Raw genomic sequence first — 17,679 nt, forward strand, 5'->3', positions numbered from 1 at the left:
ACCGTTGCGAATCCTTCACTTAGCAGGCCGGAAAGAATCAATCGTGCCTTCATGCTATCATCCTAACATTATATGAGGTTCAATGTGAAAAACCAACAAATTCAGTCGCACAACCCATTGCCCTTTTGAAAAATCTCCGCACATGTTAATTTTGTATTATTTGTGTGATTTTTTTTACCATAAATGTAATAATTTTATCGTGCACTTATCATAATAAAATTGAATATATCAGATTTAAAACAAATTATACTCATTTAATTCAAACAACCATAGACATCAAAATTGTGTTCATTCAACAGGAAATCAATGTGAGGAAAAGAATTTGTCTAATTCCAAAATTACATACAGATCATGCGAATTCAGTTCAAGTCTTGTTCATCTCTAATGTATGATATGGCCTTTATAAGCAGTTTATTCAACCTCTCCATGTGTTCATCAATATTTGTAAGAGAATCAACCTTTTGTCTCCAACAATCCCACTTCTCTAAGGCCAGCTTAGTTTCCAAGTCAGCTACTGCAATCACCTTATTCCTTGCCTTGTTAGCCTCCCTCATTTTGCCCATAGCCTGCATTATAATTGCATCATTCTTAACCAACTCTTGCTCCGATATCCAAATCTTTTTCTTCTCCAATTCTATTTCCTCCTGCAGCTTCACTTTCTGCTTTGTCTCCGATTCTATTAACTTTGATGCCGATATTTCTGCTTTAATCTGCTCCTCCACCCTCCTATGAACGACTAGAGTTTTCCCCGCATTATCGAATCCATCGTTTACTGATGATAATTCAGATACAATCTTCGCAAACATGCTTTCTAAGGAATATTCAAATAGCAGAAGCTCCTCCCGTAGACTCATTATCGTGTTGGGTTGCTTTCTTCTCCCTTCTGCCACCTTCTTACTTGCCCATCTTATCCTTTTTTCAAGCTGCGGCTTAAGATCATCAATAGGCTTTTGCAAATCCTTCATATCCTCAAAAACAGAATCATCAAGAATATTCAAATTATCAAGAGCCAAGAACCCATCTAATATCTCTCCATTATCATCATCATCCTCAAGATTCAAATCACTAGGCATGTCTGTCATGTCAAAAGGCATGTTCATGATAATGGCTCGATTCAAATTCAAATCAGTCATAAGAATACATCGAAGTATAGACATTCTATTCAAATTGGGACTATATTTTTGCAAAACATACAACAAAAAGTGCAGATTGAAGTCCACTAGCAATTCAAGATTCTGGAACGGTTGAGGTCGATCTTGTTCTTCCGATTCAACGTCGTCTTTTCCTGTTAAAAATTCCAAACAATTTTCAACAACGTTACTCAAACAGTCAGCCTCACCGACACAATACCCCCTTTCCAATAACCCTTTTAAGGCGACATCTTCATCATATCCCTCGCGAACAAGCCTAGACAGAGCTTCAAGATAAAGATCGTACAATATCTTCCGGATTATTTTCTCCAACTGTTCTTCTTGGGTAGATGTTTCCCAGTCGAGGGACTCGACGATAGAGGGGTTAGAGGTTGAGTTCTTTTCTGGGTCGTCGGCTCCAGATGGACAAGATGAATTTGAAGTTGGAAGTTTTGTCGGCCCGGAATCCGCCGCGACTGGGACTGACGGTCTTCTATTTTTGCGCCTTCCCTTTTTTGCCACTGGATTTTGAGAGAAGAATATTAGACAAGTGTTAGAATACGAAGGAAATCGAGTTTCAGAGTATGCTTAATTTTATAGCCTGTGCAAACTGCAAAGTCGGCAAACTGCAATGAATTCAAAGTTAGAGGTCTAATTTAATCAATCACAAGATTAAAGGATAAATTTGTACATAAAAAAATAGTTTAGCATTATTAATAAATAATATAGCAAGCGATTTGAGTTGAGACATTCACAACTCACACCTCATATAAATGCGTTACTAACTCAATAGTCATTTGTTTTCATAAAATTCTCACGAATCACTTTTATACTATAAATTTTAAACAATTATAAAATATGAAAAATAAATATATAATTGATGTTATATACTATCATACCCATCTCTTATCGAGTATCGATCAAATTGGAAAAAACTACCTCTGTCAGGACAACAATGAAATTAAGTTCAATTACTCGAAACGGTTTCAAATTTTCATCTTTAAACATAATATCAAGAGTAAGCAATAAAAAGAATTATAGTTAATCGCAATGGGACTACAACCATACCATAAAAGTCTGGCTATACGACAACATTGGTAGACCTACGTTTTCCCTGGTGATCTCTGACCGTCGTTATTTCCTTTACGAAAGAGAAATTAAATGGAAAAATCCGAAGATATTGTAAAACTTTCATTTTGGTTAGCCAAAGAAAATGACTCGTGTAAAGACAAGATAGACTTTGATCAAACATTTTCAGCGGGGAAGTTTCTCAGTAAAGCTAAGGCGCATGCACGAGGACATAGTTAGTATCAAATCTATCATGATTAAATACACATGACATCATAATTAGTATCTCACAATTCTCTTTCATTTTTTCATTTATTTTGTTTCTAATTCCTTAGTTACAGATTCTAATGCATTTTCAGTTGATAAACTTTGATCAATTCATAATTTTGTCTCTCGCCTCACGCAGGCTTGTAAAATGAAACACTTTTGTTAGGGAGTTTTTAAGCAGTTTCTTAAAGCTCCTTGTGGTCGGTTCCCCAAGAATATTCATTTGTGCATTTATCGGAATTTTCAGAGCTTCAAGCTTTCCATTCCATTTTTGTAAGGCCGTCTTACATATCAAGAACAGTTCTGCAACGGCCTTATTCCTTGCCTCCATTACCTCTCCCAAATTCACCTCAGCCCGCATTATAGCTGCCTCATTCTCACCCAAATGTAGTTCCCATTTTGATATCTTTGTCTTCTCCAATTTTATCTCCTCTTGCAGCTTCAATTTCTGCGGCCTCTCCTTCTTTGAAACCTCCAAACATTTCTGCTTTGCCTCCGATTCTATTAGCTTTGATGCCGATATCTCTGCTTTAATCTCTTCCTTCTCCATCTCAAGACGTTTTATAGTTCCCTCCAAATAAGCCAATCCAATGTTTGCTGATGATAATTCAGATTCCCACTTCGCTAACTTGCTTTCTGTTGTATATTGTAATTGCTGAAACTTCTCCTGTACAAGCTTTATCGTCAAGGGTTTATTTCTTCTCGCTTCTGCCACCTTCTTACTTGCCCATCTTATCCTTTCTTCAAGCTGCGGCTTAAGATCATCCATCGGCTTTTGCAAACCAGCAATCATCGCATCCTTCATATCCTCAGAAACAGAGTCATCAAGAACATTTAAATTATTAAGCATTTCTCTGATTTCAAGAGCCAAGAACCCATCTTTATCACCATCTTCATCGTCAAGATTCAAATTACTAATAGGCATTTCTGTTACGACAAAAGGGGTATCCTTGATATTCATGGTAATGGCTCGATTCAAATTCAAATCAGACATAAGAATACACCGACGTATAGATATTCTATTCAAATTGGGTCTATATTTTTGCAAAATATACACCAAAAAGTGCAGATTGAAGTCCACTAACAATTCAAGATTCTGGAACGGTTGAGGTCGATCTTCTTGTTCCGATTCAACGGATTTTCCGGTTAGGAATTCGGAAGAATTTTGAACGACATTAGTCAAACAGTCACAGTCACCGACACAATACCCTCTTTCCAATAACCCATTTAAAGCGACATCTTCATCAAATCCCTTGAAAACAAGCGTACACAGAGCTTCGCGATAAACTTGCTCCAATTTCTTCCGGATAATTTTCTCCAACTGTTCTTCATTGGTACATGTTTCCCAGTCTATGAACTCGAGGTTAGGGTTAGAGGTTGAGTTCTTGCCCGTGTCATCCGCCGACGGTATTCTATTTTTATTCTTTCCATTTTTTGGCATTGATTAGGGAGAAAAGATCAAGTGTGGTGGAATAGAATGAAAATGGAGTTGCAGAGTATGCCTAAAATGAAAAGATAGAGAAAATATAGCTTTACATGTCAACAAACCTAATTATTTTATAATTGCAATCTTTTAAATAAATTAATTGCTAGAATGTAAAAAATCATATAAACATAAAAATAAAATATTATACAAAATAAAAAACAAATAATAGTGGAGGGTTGTTCTAGTCTCGTATAGACATCGACATGTTTTTGGTTAGTGAGTCGATATTTCGGGGTGACTAATATTTTTCAAAAGATTTTTCTGTTGAGTTGTTTCGATGACATATTATACTGCAATTGATAAGTCGTTTCTCCCTTATAAGTTCGAGAATAAGTGGTTGATTATGAATGATTTTGTGTTGCTTGTACAAGAATGGTGGGGTATTAAGTTCCTTCGAGTACACCATCATTGAAATTTTTAATGAATTTGAATAACTTATGTAAACTACTAAAAAGTTGGTACATGGGTGAATATACAAATTTTTTTTTGTAAAAATCGAGAATTTATGTAATAAAATTTGTGAGAACCATCTATCACTACATAACTATAACTAGACTAACCATTTATGGAAACAATCATAATAAGACTTTGATATCATGTTAGAATAAAGAGAAAAACTATAAAATAATATATAGAATTATTAGGTTTAATATATAAACATTATAATATACTTATAAAACAAATATAATAATATAATATTATATTGAATTGTAATAATATTTTACTATATTATAACGGAACAATGCATATATGTTTGATGCTATTATGACTTGTTATTTCAAGTCAATGAAGTCTAAGACACTTTTGATTAAGTTATAATAAGATAAATTCTTTATTAAATGAATGAGTTAGATTGTATTCTTTATAAGCTTAAATTATTAATTCAATAAAGGATTAATCTAATATAAATTCCATATGGACCTTTTAAGAGTATTAATATAAAATATCATGCTAGTGCCATCATTAAACAAATTAAACAAACTAATAAGGATCATAATAGTTTTATGTTGATTAATTAGTCTTTTTAATTTATTAGATTAGTTAGTGAGGAATGCATGTAAGACTGACACATATTTAAATTGATTTATAAAAATAAAATTTTGTTACGTCGACTCAAAAGAAAAAAATATTATTATAGAAATCATAATAGAGATTACATCGATAGTTAAAGGTTATGATTTGAATTTATATAACATTTCGTCCCTTAAAATATAAAACACTTTAGCTAAATTATCTGATTGCACATTTAAATAAGTATTAATTATGTCAAGACCAATATCTTGTTTTGAAGTCTCCAAAATATTATCACAATATTTTTCTAATTATATTAAACATAACTAAGTTTTTTTTGTGTTAATCTTATTTTTTTATATCAAAATAAAGGTATTTAATAATTAACACAAAACAAATATTTTTTAAAGATTAAAAATTCTATTTCATTAACATAATGCATTCATTTATAAAAATAAATATTGAAAAGATGATTAACAACGTTTATATTTGAAACAACAAAATGCATGCACTACTTCACACTTTTTCTAGCTAAGTAGAGCAAATAACGAAATGATTTTTTTAACTATTCAATCGTATCCGGATAAAATATGAATCTTAATATTTAATCACCTCGAGATAATCTCTTATAATTGATCATATCATAAGAACTTTGTTCGACACTTTCTTGAAAACTTGTCAATTATTTATTCCTAGATTTTTCCATCAACAAAATTGATGTGAGTATGGTATCAGTATGAACATACATCAAACTTCAATATTAACTGCATAAGGAATAAGTTTCATTTTATTTCGTTCAAACTCATTCTTAGAACATTGATGAACACGAAAATTATCTTCTTCCTGTATTGAAAACATTTTTCAATCCTAAATTTCTTTAAAACTTACATGTTTATGGTTACCCAACAAAAATAATGATTTATTTTGCACATAAAACAACTAGATTCAACACAGTTTGTCCCAATTTGTTTGATTCATACTGCATTTTATTTACAGTTAATGGTAGACTACCATGAGCAAAGTTAAATCATTCTAGTAAAGTTCGACCATGAGCATAATTGATTTAAATGTTTGTTATTGAAGTCTTATATAAGAGTGATACTCGATTTAATTCAAACAACCATAGAAATCAATATTATGTTCATTCAACAGGAAATCAATATCAGGAAAAGAATTTGTCTAATTCCAAAGTGACATACATACATACATACAGATCATTGCGTATTCAGTTCATAAACTCTGTGGCCTCGGTCTTATAATGCATTATTGATGTGTGATGCGACGAATTGAAGCACTTTCTTCACCCTCTCCATGTGTTCATCAATAATAGCCCTCTCCTCAGTTGTAAGCGAACGAACCTTTCGTTTCAAACAACCCCACTTCTCTAAGGCCAGCTTATTTTCCAATTTATCTACTGCAATCACCTTATCCCTTTCCTCGTTAGCCTCATTCAATTTCACCTGAGCCCGGATTATAGCTGCATCATTCTCAACCAACTGTTGTTCCCATTTCGATATCTTTTCCTTTGAAACTTTCAAACATTTCTTCTTTGTCTTCGATTCTATTAGCTTTGATGCCGACATTTCTGCTTTAATCCCTTCCTTCTCCATCTCAAGACAGTCCATAGTTTTCTCCGCATTATCTAATCCCTTTTTTGCTGATGATAATGCAGATACTCTGTATCCTAACCTCACTTCTAAGGAATATTGTAATGCCCAAATCTCCTGTATTAGACTCTTTACCCTGGAGGGTTGCTTTCTTCTCCCTTCTGCCACCTTCTTACTTGCCCATCTTTTCCTTTTCTTAAGATCAGCAATCATGGCATCCTTCATTTCCTCGGAAACAACAGAATCATCAAGAACATTCAAATTATCAAGAATTTCTCTGGTTTCAAGAGCCAAGAACATGTCTTTCTCTCCATTATCACCATCCTCATCATCCTCAAGATTCAAATCACTAGGCATGTCAAAAGGCATAGTCATGATAATGGCTCGATTCAAATTCAAATCAGTCATAAGAATAGATCGAAGTACAGACATTCTATTCAAATTGGGACTATATTTTTGCAAAATATACACCATAAAGTGCAGATTGAAGTCCACTAACAATTCAAGATTCTTGAACGGTTGAGGTCGATCTTGTTGTTCTTCCGATTCAACGTCGTCGTCTTTTCCTGTTAAGAAATCCAAAGAATTTTGAACAACATTAGCCAAGCAGTCACGCTCACCACCGACACAATATCCCTTCTCCAATAAACCTTGTAAAGCGACTTCTTTATGATATCCACTGGAAAGAAGCACAAACAGAGCTCGGTCATAAAGACGATCCAGTTTTTTCCGGATAAAGTTATCTAACTGTTCTTCTTGGGTCCATGATACCCAGTCGAAGGAATCGAGGTTAGGATCAGAGGTTGAGTTCTTGTCGGAATCCGTTCTTCTCCTTTTGTTACTTTCATCCTTGGCCATTGGTTTGTGAGAGTGGAATACAAGGGAAGTCGAGTTGCAGAGTATGCCTAATTTTATAGGCTTTGCAAATGTGGCAAGTTGTGATGAATTCAAAGTCAAAGGACCTAAATTTAAGAGACAACCATATATATATACAACAAAATTAAGAAAAAGAATCCAACTATTACAATTATTAAAAGTGTGACGATTTATCTTCGACCAAAGAGAGGTTACATTAGAAAATAATTAGACTTACAATAATATAACTTTTTAATGCAAATATCCTCTATAACAATTCCACCGCAAATATAAAAAATTTTTGGATGAAATATTTAACTCTCAATACTTAATACTTGCATTAACAAAATTCATATGAATTCATGTTTTTGTTAATGAGTGAAATATGTTTTTATATTTTTAGATAATTAGTTTTTATATGGGTATGCCCATTATTAATTGAATCTATGCAAGTAGATAGTTATTTTTATCATAGTATAAAGTCTAAGGATTAATTTAAACAATCGAGAAAGTATAAGAACTTAAACAATATTTCATTATCATTAATTTGAATAAATACTAGTATAACCTCATTTGAGAGTTACCCTTCTTTGTTATTTCTTCATTTTTTTTTACCTCTTGATTTCTTGATATCGATCTTAGGTTTTAATAGGGCATTATAGCAAGACGAAGATTATTCAAGTTCAATCAGATAATCAGACGCTACTTCAAAGAAACTTCTTGAAAATAAAGAAATGAAGACAAATGCGCAATTGTTGGATATAAACGAAATCAATGAAGATTCTTCAAGTTCGGAAGAAGACATTGGTAATTTCTTGATAAAGTTTCTTAAAACAAGGAAGAAGAATAAATCAAAAAAACATATTGATATTAACAGTGTTTTTAGTTCAGAAAACGAATCAAACAAAACCCTAAAATACGTCATTAACCAAATGGAATGCTAAAGATAAGCCGCAGTTGTACTTTTGACACTACACTAATGTAGTCTCAAAATTATTAATCCAATAAAGGATTTATCTAATATACATTCCATATGGACCTCCTAAGAGTATTAAGGATCATAACAATTTTATGTTAATTTATAGTCTTTTTTATTTATCAGATTACTAGTTCTTCAAACAATAATACATGTTATAAAGATATTTAATAACAGATCATATTGTCTTTAACATATTCACAACATTTATATTAGAAACAAGTCAAACAACTACATTGGCTTTGGTATCTCACAATTCTCAATTTGTTTTTTATATGTTCATTAAATGTTTGGGAAACTCTTTATGTAAATTTCTCCTGTAAGGACAAGATTTTTAATTTACATAAGTCTAGCACATTTGGAAGACTTAACATTTTTACAAGAAAAAAAAAACTGATGCAGATTTATTACAATAAATTTTCAGCGGTGCGAAGATAGTGTCATAAGTTCGAGCCCTAACATAAAGTTTTATACCAAACTTCCATTATTCACGGAAACCCTTTGATTCTCTAACTAATTAGAACAAATAACCAACTGTTTTTTTTTTTTTACTTTGAGCACAGATGACAAAATCAGAATTTGAATATCTAATCAACTCAAGATAGTAAATTAATGTTTATAAGGGACCATATGAACTATCCATTTCAATTATTTATTCCTGAAATATTCCAACGTTCCAACTCATTCTTATAACATTGATAGACATAAAATTATCTTCTTTCTAAATTAAAATGACAAATACAATACATTTTTCTATCCTAAATTTCTTTAGAACTTGCATGTTTAGGATTATACAACATAAATAAGATTTCTAATGCACAGTTTGTTCCAATTTTTTATTCATATTGCAATTTATTTAATAGTTTTGTATAGATTTAGTCCAAAGTATGCGCCATGAATATTCTATTCCAATTGAATTGACATTGTTCATGATTTTTCAGATAATTTGAATCGTTGTACCCAAAAACACATATTGTAATCTTATATATATCAATAATACTCGAATTTAATTAACTCCTAGTATTGAAACCGCATTTAATTCAAACCATAGAAATCAATATTATGTTCATCCTACAGTAAATCAATATCAACTTTAGCCTTGAATATATTTGATGAGCACACAACAGAAAAGAATTTGTCTAATTCCTTAGTTACAGATCATTGCATTTTCAGTTCATCAGTTCATAACTCTATTTATATACGACGAATGATATGGCGTCTTTAAGCAGTTTCCCCAGCCTCTTCATGTGTTCATCAAGAATATGACTCTCCCCATTAGTCTGAATTTTGAGAGCATCAACCTTTCGTTTCCAACAGTTCCACTTCTCTAAGGCCACCTGATTTTCCAAGTAAATTAGTGCAATGGCCGCATTCCTTGCCTCCATTACCTCTCCCAATTTCACCTCAGCCCGGAATATAGCTGCCTCATTCTCAGCCAAATGTTGTTCCCATTTTGATATCTTTGTCTTCTCCAACTTTATCTCCTCTTGCAGCTTCAATTTCTGCCTCTTTTTCTTTGAAACTTGCAAACATTTCTGTTCTGTCTCGAATTCTATTTGCTTTGATCCCGATATTTCTGCTTTAATCTCTTTCTTCACCATCTCAAGACGGTCTACAGTTTTCCCCGCATTAACTATTCTCTTGTTTGTTGATAATAATTTAGAATCCCTCCTTGCTAACATTCTTTCTAAGGAATATTCAAATAACCGAAGCTCCTCCAGTAGACTCATTATCGTGGAGGGTTGCTTTCTTCTCGCTTCTACCACCTTCTTATTTGCCCATCTTATCCTTTCTGTAACCTGCACCTTAAGATCATCAAAGGGCTTTTGCAAATCAGCAATCATCGCATCCTTCATATCCTCAGAAACAGAGTCATCAAGAACATTCAAATTATCAAGCAGTTCACTGAATTCAAGAGCCAAGAACACGTCTTTCTCTCCATCGTCAAGATTCAAATCACTGGGCGTGTCAAAAGGCATATTCATGGTAATGGCTAGATTCAAATTCAAATCAGCCATAAGAATAGATCGAAGTATAGACATTCTATTCAAATTGGGACTATATTTTTGCAAAACATACACCAAATGGTGCAGATTGAACTCCACTAGCAATTCAAGATTCTTGAACGGTTGAGGTCGATCTTGTTCTTCCGATTCAACGTCGTCTTTGCCTGTTAAAAGTTCCAAAGAATTTTGAAGAACATTAGTCAAAGAGTCACGCTCACCGACACAATATCCCCTCTTCAATAAACCTTGTAAAGCGACATCTTCATGATATCCCATGTAAACAAGCGTAGACAGAGCTTTTCCATAAAGATGATCCAGTTTTTTCCGGATAAAGTTATCTAACTGTTCTTCTTGTTTACATGTTACCCAGCCGAGGGACTCGATGTTAGGGTTAGAGGTTGAGTTCTTGTTTGTGACTCCAAGTTTTTTCGGCCCGAAATCCGCCGCGATTGGGACCGACGGCCTTCTATTTTTGTGCCTTCCATCTTTTGCCATTGGTTTGTGGAAAAAAGAAAAGTGTGGAATACAGGGGAAATCGAGTTGCAGAGTATGCCTAATTTTATAGGCTCTGCAAAGGCGGCAAGTTGGGATGAATTGAAACTTAAATCAATCAAAGGATAAGATAAAGCTATATTTATACATACAACAAAATAAGAAAAAAAAACTATATTTTCTTTTAAGTGAAATGTTAAAGAGAACGAATCCAACATTGTCATGTCACATCCACATATTCCTCTCTCTCAACGTGACTTTTTTTTAATAGCTGTTTTGATCCAAAATGCTAGAAATCACATTCTCCGATCCAACTTTAATGAAGTGAAGCAAAGCTCACGTTATCGTCGAAAATGGTATGTTCTTGAGGACGAAACCCTAGTTTGTTCTTAGTATTGTAATTTGTTTTTTCATAGTATTTAAATTATTGTATGAACAAAGAAATCGATAACATATATGAAATAAATGTTTTGTTTTTAATATGAACAGATTTATAAAACTACGAGATTCATATAGTGTTAACATTAACAGTTTTTGAGATTTTTTTTCTAGGTTAAAATTTGTTATAATCATTTAGAATGTGCAACTACGATTTTTATTATTTGAAAATTGAAATATATATAGCAAATTTTCATGTAAAATGATTCACACCTTCGTGTAAAGCGATTCACACTTTCATTTAAAACGTTTCACACACCTATTAAACGATTTACTGAAGTTGTTATAATCATTTAGAACATACAAATATAACTTTTAATGTATGAAAATTGAAATATATGTATCAAATTTTCATGTAAGTCGCTTGATAGGGCCATGTAAAATAATTAACACCTTCATGTAAAACGATTTCCGACTTTGTGTAAAACGATTTCTTCCTTCATGTAAAGCACTATATTGTTTAGTAAAATCTTATACTTATATTAAAGATTTGTGTTGTAGATTCAAAATCGGATACTTATATTAAGGATTTGTGTAGCAGATTCAAATTGCTACATGATGTTTCATGTAAATCAACCACCCACATCCCTAACCGAGGTCCCAATTCCCAATGTTATTGATATTCTGGCAGTTGGAATGATGTTTTCATCCGAAACTGAATTGCATAAATATTAAAATGCATATGCCCAAACCAGTGGTTTTGGTATTTGCAAACTAGGAGTCAAAATGGAGAAGATGGGAAGCAAAAGTACTTCACCATTGCATGTGCTAAAAGTGGGTTTAATGCATCGAGAACCAAAAATGTTTTAAAACATAGGCCTTCCACTAAGACAAGATGTAATGCTAAAATTAACGTTGTTGTTCGGAATGAATGTGAATTTGTGATAGGTAGTGTATTTCTTGAATATAATCATTTGTTGAACCTGAAAAAGTCACGATATCTTAGATCTCTCATTGTTTTGGATTCAATATCAAAAAGAAAATTGTAATTAAATGATGAAATTGAGATAACTTTGGTTAAGAGTTTTCAATCATTTGTATCAATTATGAACTACAAAACATTTGTCTACATATTTATTCTACTATTCGAAACAAAATAGAAGAAAAAGATGTATGACTTATTAAGATTAACTCGAAAACCGGAATAGACACCGAATAACCATAAAATATCTCAAAGATGCTTAAATTCATGTAGGTGGTCTGAACCATGCACATTGTGTCATTAGCAAAAAAAAACAAATGCCTTATGACAAATGACACATCATTATCCCACAACTCACTCCAAGGATGAGTCCCGAGTTTTCTGCGAAGATCATAATTTTTTATAACACTTTTATAACAATGACGAACAAGAAATGAGCGGGTGAATTACCATGTCTGATCCATCGGGAGCTCTCGAAAAATATATGAGAACTCTCATTTACAATGATAGAAAACTTAACCGTGGAGAGATAAAATCTAGTCTAGTCAATCCATTTCACACACATTCTCATTTTGTTCATGATATTGAATAAAATGCTTAATTAACGTGATCATACACTTTTTTATGTCTAACTTGACAAAAGAATATTCGTCGTCTCCTGAATTAACTGAGTAAATGCATTCATTGATTATTAATACTGCATCGTATATATTTGAGGACATTTGATGAGCGTCATTTAATTATTAGATATGACTGTATCTAATACTATTTGTAACTTGTTGACTAAATTTTTTGAGACAATCTTATCTAAGGACGAAATGAAATTGATAGACCTCCGTCATTAAATAAATCTACTGAAACATTTTTTTAACCCATGTTTATGTTACTATTTAAAATCACAATATTCTCCTTTTGCTAACTTATGACTTATTATTTCAAGTCAATCTGTCAAGCATAAAATTAATCCAATAAAGGATTTATCTTATACACATTCCATATGGACCTTCTAAGAGTATTAATATCAAATATAATACGTATATAGTGCCATCATTAAACAGACTAATAAGGATCATAACCATTTTATAGTCTTTTTTATTTATCAGATCACTAGTAGTTCTTCAAACAATAATACATGTTATAAAGATATTTAATAATTGATCATATTGTCTTTAACATATTCACAACATTTATATTAGAAACAACTACATTGGCTTTGGTATCTCACAATTCTCAATTTGTTTTTTATATGTTCGTTAAATTTCTCGGGAAAACCCTTATGTAAATTTATCTTTTATATGTTTACATATTTTTTTTCATAAATATTTGAAAATTTAATTTTAGTTCAAGTTTTACGAGTTAAACCAAGCCGAGCTGGTAAATAAATAGTCGAGTTGAGTCCAAACTTAAATTTATAAACTCGTTCAGGCTCGAGTTCAAGTCGAACCGAGCTCAAACTTAACTTGACACTGACTTGATCATACACTAAACTGTCAAGATAAGCCAAAAAGTGAGCTTTCATAGTTGATGTAACAATAAATGACTACTTCACACTTTTTATGAGATTTTTTAACTATTTCATTATTCACACTAACCCTCCTATTCTCTAAGTAATTAGAACAAATAACCAAAATTTTTTTTTTTTTTTACTTTGAACAAAGATGACAAAATCCAAATTTGAATATCTAATCACCTCAAGATAGTAAATTGTTTATAAGTGAACATATGAACTTTCCATTTGAGACATTCTTGAAATCTTGTCAATTATTTATTCCTGAATTATTCCAACAACAAAATTGATGTCACTTGTATGCAAGGTTTTGAAAACCGTTTCGTTCATCAACCCAGTTTTTGTACTTTACTTCGGTCCGACCGGTTCAACCGGTTAAACCACTGGTTGAACCGGATTTTTTTTCCTTTTTAAAAAAAAATAAATTTAAATATATTAATACATAAATTATATATATAAATTAGTTAGACATATAAAAATAATCAAATAAATACTAATTGAACTTAATAATTATCAATTAAATTTATATTATACCAAATATCCAATAATTCTCTACAATACAATTAACAAATAAAATAACCATAATTCCCTACAATCAATATAACAATCACACCAAATATGAAATATCTATAATTCCTTACAATTAGGGGTGTTCAATATTTGGTCTGAACCGAATATCCGACCGAATTCGAATTCACCGAATTCGAATAGACCGAATTCGAAATACATTTTCGGTTTTCGAATCGAATTTTAAACCGATTCGAATTCAAATACGGTTTTCGGTTTGGTTTTCGAGTTTAGGTTTCAACTCGAAAACCAAACCGAAAACCGAATTCATTTTTATTATTTATTTTTATTATATATTATATAACTTATTACATATTTATATTAAATTATCATAGACCTCCTACTAGATCCCTACATTAAATCCATAATCCCTAATTCATTTTCCCACATTAAATCCATAATCCCTAATTCATTTTCCCATTTCTCTAGTTGTCAACACGTCTCAACCGCCATATATTGTCGTCGACGATACTATTTTACTTTCGTCGATTAATTGTCGAATATATATTAACGTTAAGCTAAGTTTGCGTGATTTATAGTTTTTTATAATTTAAGTAGATAAAATCTCTTTAACAACTTATTTATTTTGTTAACTCTTTTTAAAAAAATTATCTTATGGGTAGGTGATGTTCTATATTTGGTCTAAACCGAATATCCGACCGAATTCGAACCGAATTCGAATTCACCGAATTCGAATAAACCGAATTCGAATTTATTCAAATCGGTTCGGTTTTCGAATTTTCTTAAAAAATATAAAAATTCGAAGAACCCGAACCGAAAACTCGAATAACCCGAAAACCGAACCGATGAACACCCCTACTTACAATCAAAAGATTCAAAACAATAATAACACCAATTAGTCATAAAGTAGATAATCGTCTTTTTCCTTCGTCTTCAACCTTTCTCCTTCGTCTTCAACCTTTGTCTTCAACCTTTCTCCTTCGTCATTTCTTTCTTTCTCTTTGTTTCTGTTTAGTGTTTACCGTGATAACTGATAAGTTAAAACAAAAATAAGTTAAAAGCAAAAAAAAACAAAAAAAAAAGTAATAATAATTAATAAATATAGGCTCACAGAACTCCCAGCTAGTGAAGTACTGAGTACAGACAAAAAAAATAATTAAATATTATTATAATAATATTATAATAATAATTATATAAAATTTATATAATTTACCTTTCCAATCGGAAAAAACCGGTTTGTTTTTCAGGTTAAGCCGGCCGGTCGGACCGGATTTTGACCGGTTCGAAAGGTGACAGTTTTGAAGATAAAACCCGGACCGCTCACCAAATCGTTTCGCGGTCGGACCGGTTGGACCGCCGATCAGACCGCGTATTTTAAAACCTTGCTTGTATGATACAAGTCTGAACATATATCAAATTTCCAAAAGTAAATGCCCAAGGAATGTGCTTCATTTTATTGCGTCTTAACTCATTCTTAGAACACTGATAGACATAAAGTTATTTTTTTTCTAAATTAAAATGACCAATACGATGCATTTTTCAATCCTAAATTTCTTTAGAACTTACATGTTTAGGGTTATGCAACATAAATAAGATTTATAATGCACATAAAAAAAACTTGATTCAACACAGTTTGTTCCAAATTTAGTCCAAAGTATGCGCCATGAATATTCTATTCCAATTGAATTTACATTGTTCATATTTCTTTAGATAATTTGAATCGTTGTACCCGAAAACACATACTGTGCTCTTAGTATTGAAACCGCATTTAATTCAAACCATTGAAATCAATATCAACTTTAGCCTTGAATATATTTGATGAACACACAACAGAAAAGAATTTGTCTAATTCCTTAGTTACAGATCATGCATTTTCAGTTCATCAGCCTCTATTTATATACGACGAATGATATGGCGTCTTTAAGCAGTTTCCCCAGCCTCTTCATTTGTTCATTAAAAATATCAATCTCCCCATTTGTCTGAATTTTCAGAGCATCAACCTTTCGTTTCCAACAATTCCACTTCTCTAAGGCCACCTGATTTTCCAAGTAAATTAGTTTATTGAACGTCTTCTTTGCGTTGATAGCCTCGCACAATTTCATCACAGCCAGGGTTATAGCTGCCTCAATCTCAACCAGCTGTTGTTCCCATTTTGATATCTTTTTCTTCTCCAATTCTAGTTCCTCCTGCAGCTTCACTTTCTGCCTCTCCCGGTTCTTTTTCTTTGAAACTTGCAAACATTTCTGTTCTGTCTCAGATTCTATTAGCTTTGATGCCGATATTTCTGCTTTAATCTCTACCTTCACCATATCAAGACGGTCTACAGTTTTCTCCGCGTTATCTACTCCATTGTGTGTTGATAATAATTCAGAATTCCTCCTCGCTAACATGCTTTCTAAGGAACATTCAAATAACCGAAGCTCCTCCAGTAGACTCATTATCGTGGAGGGTTGCTTTCTTCTCGCTTCTACCACCTTCTTACTTGCCCATCTTATCCTTTCTTTAACCTGCACCATAAGATCATCCATCGGCTTTTGCAAACCAGCAATCATCGCATCCTTCATATCCTCAGAAACAGAGTCGTCGAGAACATTCAAATTATCAAGCATTTCTCTGATTTCAAGAGCCAAGAACACGTCTTTCTCTCCATCATCACCATTGTCATCGTCAGGATTCAAATCACTAGGCATGTTAAAAGGCATATTCATGGTAATGGCTCGATTCAGATTCAAATCAGTCATAAGAATACATCGAAGTATACACATTCTATTCAAATTGGGACTATATTTTTGCAAAATATACTCCCAAAAGTGCAGATTGAAGTCCACTGACAATTCAAGATTCTTGAACGGTTGAGGTCGATCTTGTTCTTCCGATTCAGCGTCGTCTTTTCCTGTTAAAAATTCCAAACAATTTTGAACAACGTTACTCAAACAGTCAGCCTTACCGACACAATACCCCCTTTCCAATAAACCTTGTAAAGCGACATCTTCATCATATCCCATGTAAACAAGCGTAGACAGAGCTTGGCCATAAACATGGGCCAGTTTCTTCCTGATAAATTTATCTAACTGTTCTTCTTGTTTACATGTTACCCAGTCGAGGGACTCGATGTTAGGGTTAGAGGTTGAGTTCTTGCCGGAATCCGACGCCGCGACTGGGACTGACGGTCTTCTATTTTTGCGCCTTCCATCTTTTGCCATTGGTTTATGGAAAAAAAGACAAATGTGAATACAGGGGAAATCGAGGTTCAGAGTATGCCTAATTTTATAGGCTATGCAAAGTCGGCAAGTTGGGATGAATTAAAAGTTAATCAATCAAAAGGATAGGGAAATTTAATGAAATAACCCTCTTTTATTTCCAAACTTAACATAGGTAGGATAATT

At 32.5% G+C, this 17,679-nt stretch overlaps 2 protein-coding genes across 2 annotated transcripts; both read right to left on the reverse strand.

Annotated features, from left to right (window-relative positions):
* Nucleotides 1-6,053: 6,053 nt before the first annotated feature.
* LOC124932966 lies at nucleotides 6,054-7,433 on the reverse strand. Its single transcript, XM_047473685.1, has 2 exons — nucleotides 7,220-7,433; nucleotides 6,054-7,135 (listed from the first exon to the last, which is right to left on the reverse strand). Exons 1-2 carry the CDS (start codon nucleotides 7,425-7,427, stop codon nucleotides 6,216-6,218), a joined length of 1,128 nt encoding a protein of 375 aa, XP_047329641.1. The 5' UTR covers nucleotides 7,428-7,433; the 3' UTR covers nucleotides 6,054-6,215.
* An 8,749-nt stretch (nucleotides 7,434-16,182) lies between these two features.
* LOC124929760 (MND1-interacting protein 1-like) lies at nucleotides 16,183-17,496 on the reverse strand. Its single transcript, XM_047470154.1, has one exon. It carries the CDS (start codon nucleotides 17,494-17,496, stop codon nucleotides 16,183-16,185), a length of 1,314 nt encoding a protein of 437 aa, XP_047326110.1.
* Nucleotides 17,497-17,679: the final 183 nt, after the last annotated feature.

Source organism: Impatiens glandulifera, chromosome 3, assembly GCF_907164915.1.
Source record: "Impatiens glandulifera chromosome 3, dImpGla2.1, whole genome shotgun sequence".
NCBI lineage: Eukaryota > Viridiplantae > Streptophyta > Magnoliopsida > Ericales > Balsaminaceae > Impatiens > Impatiens glandulifera.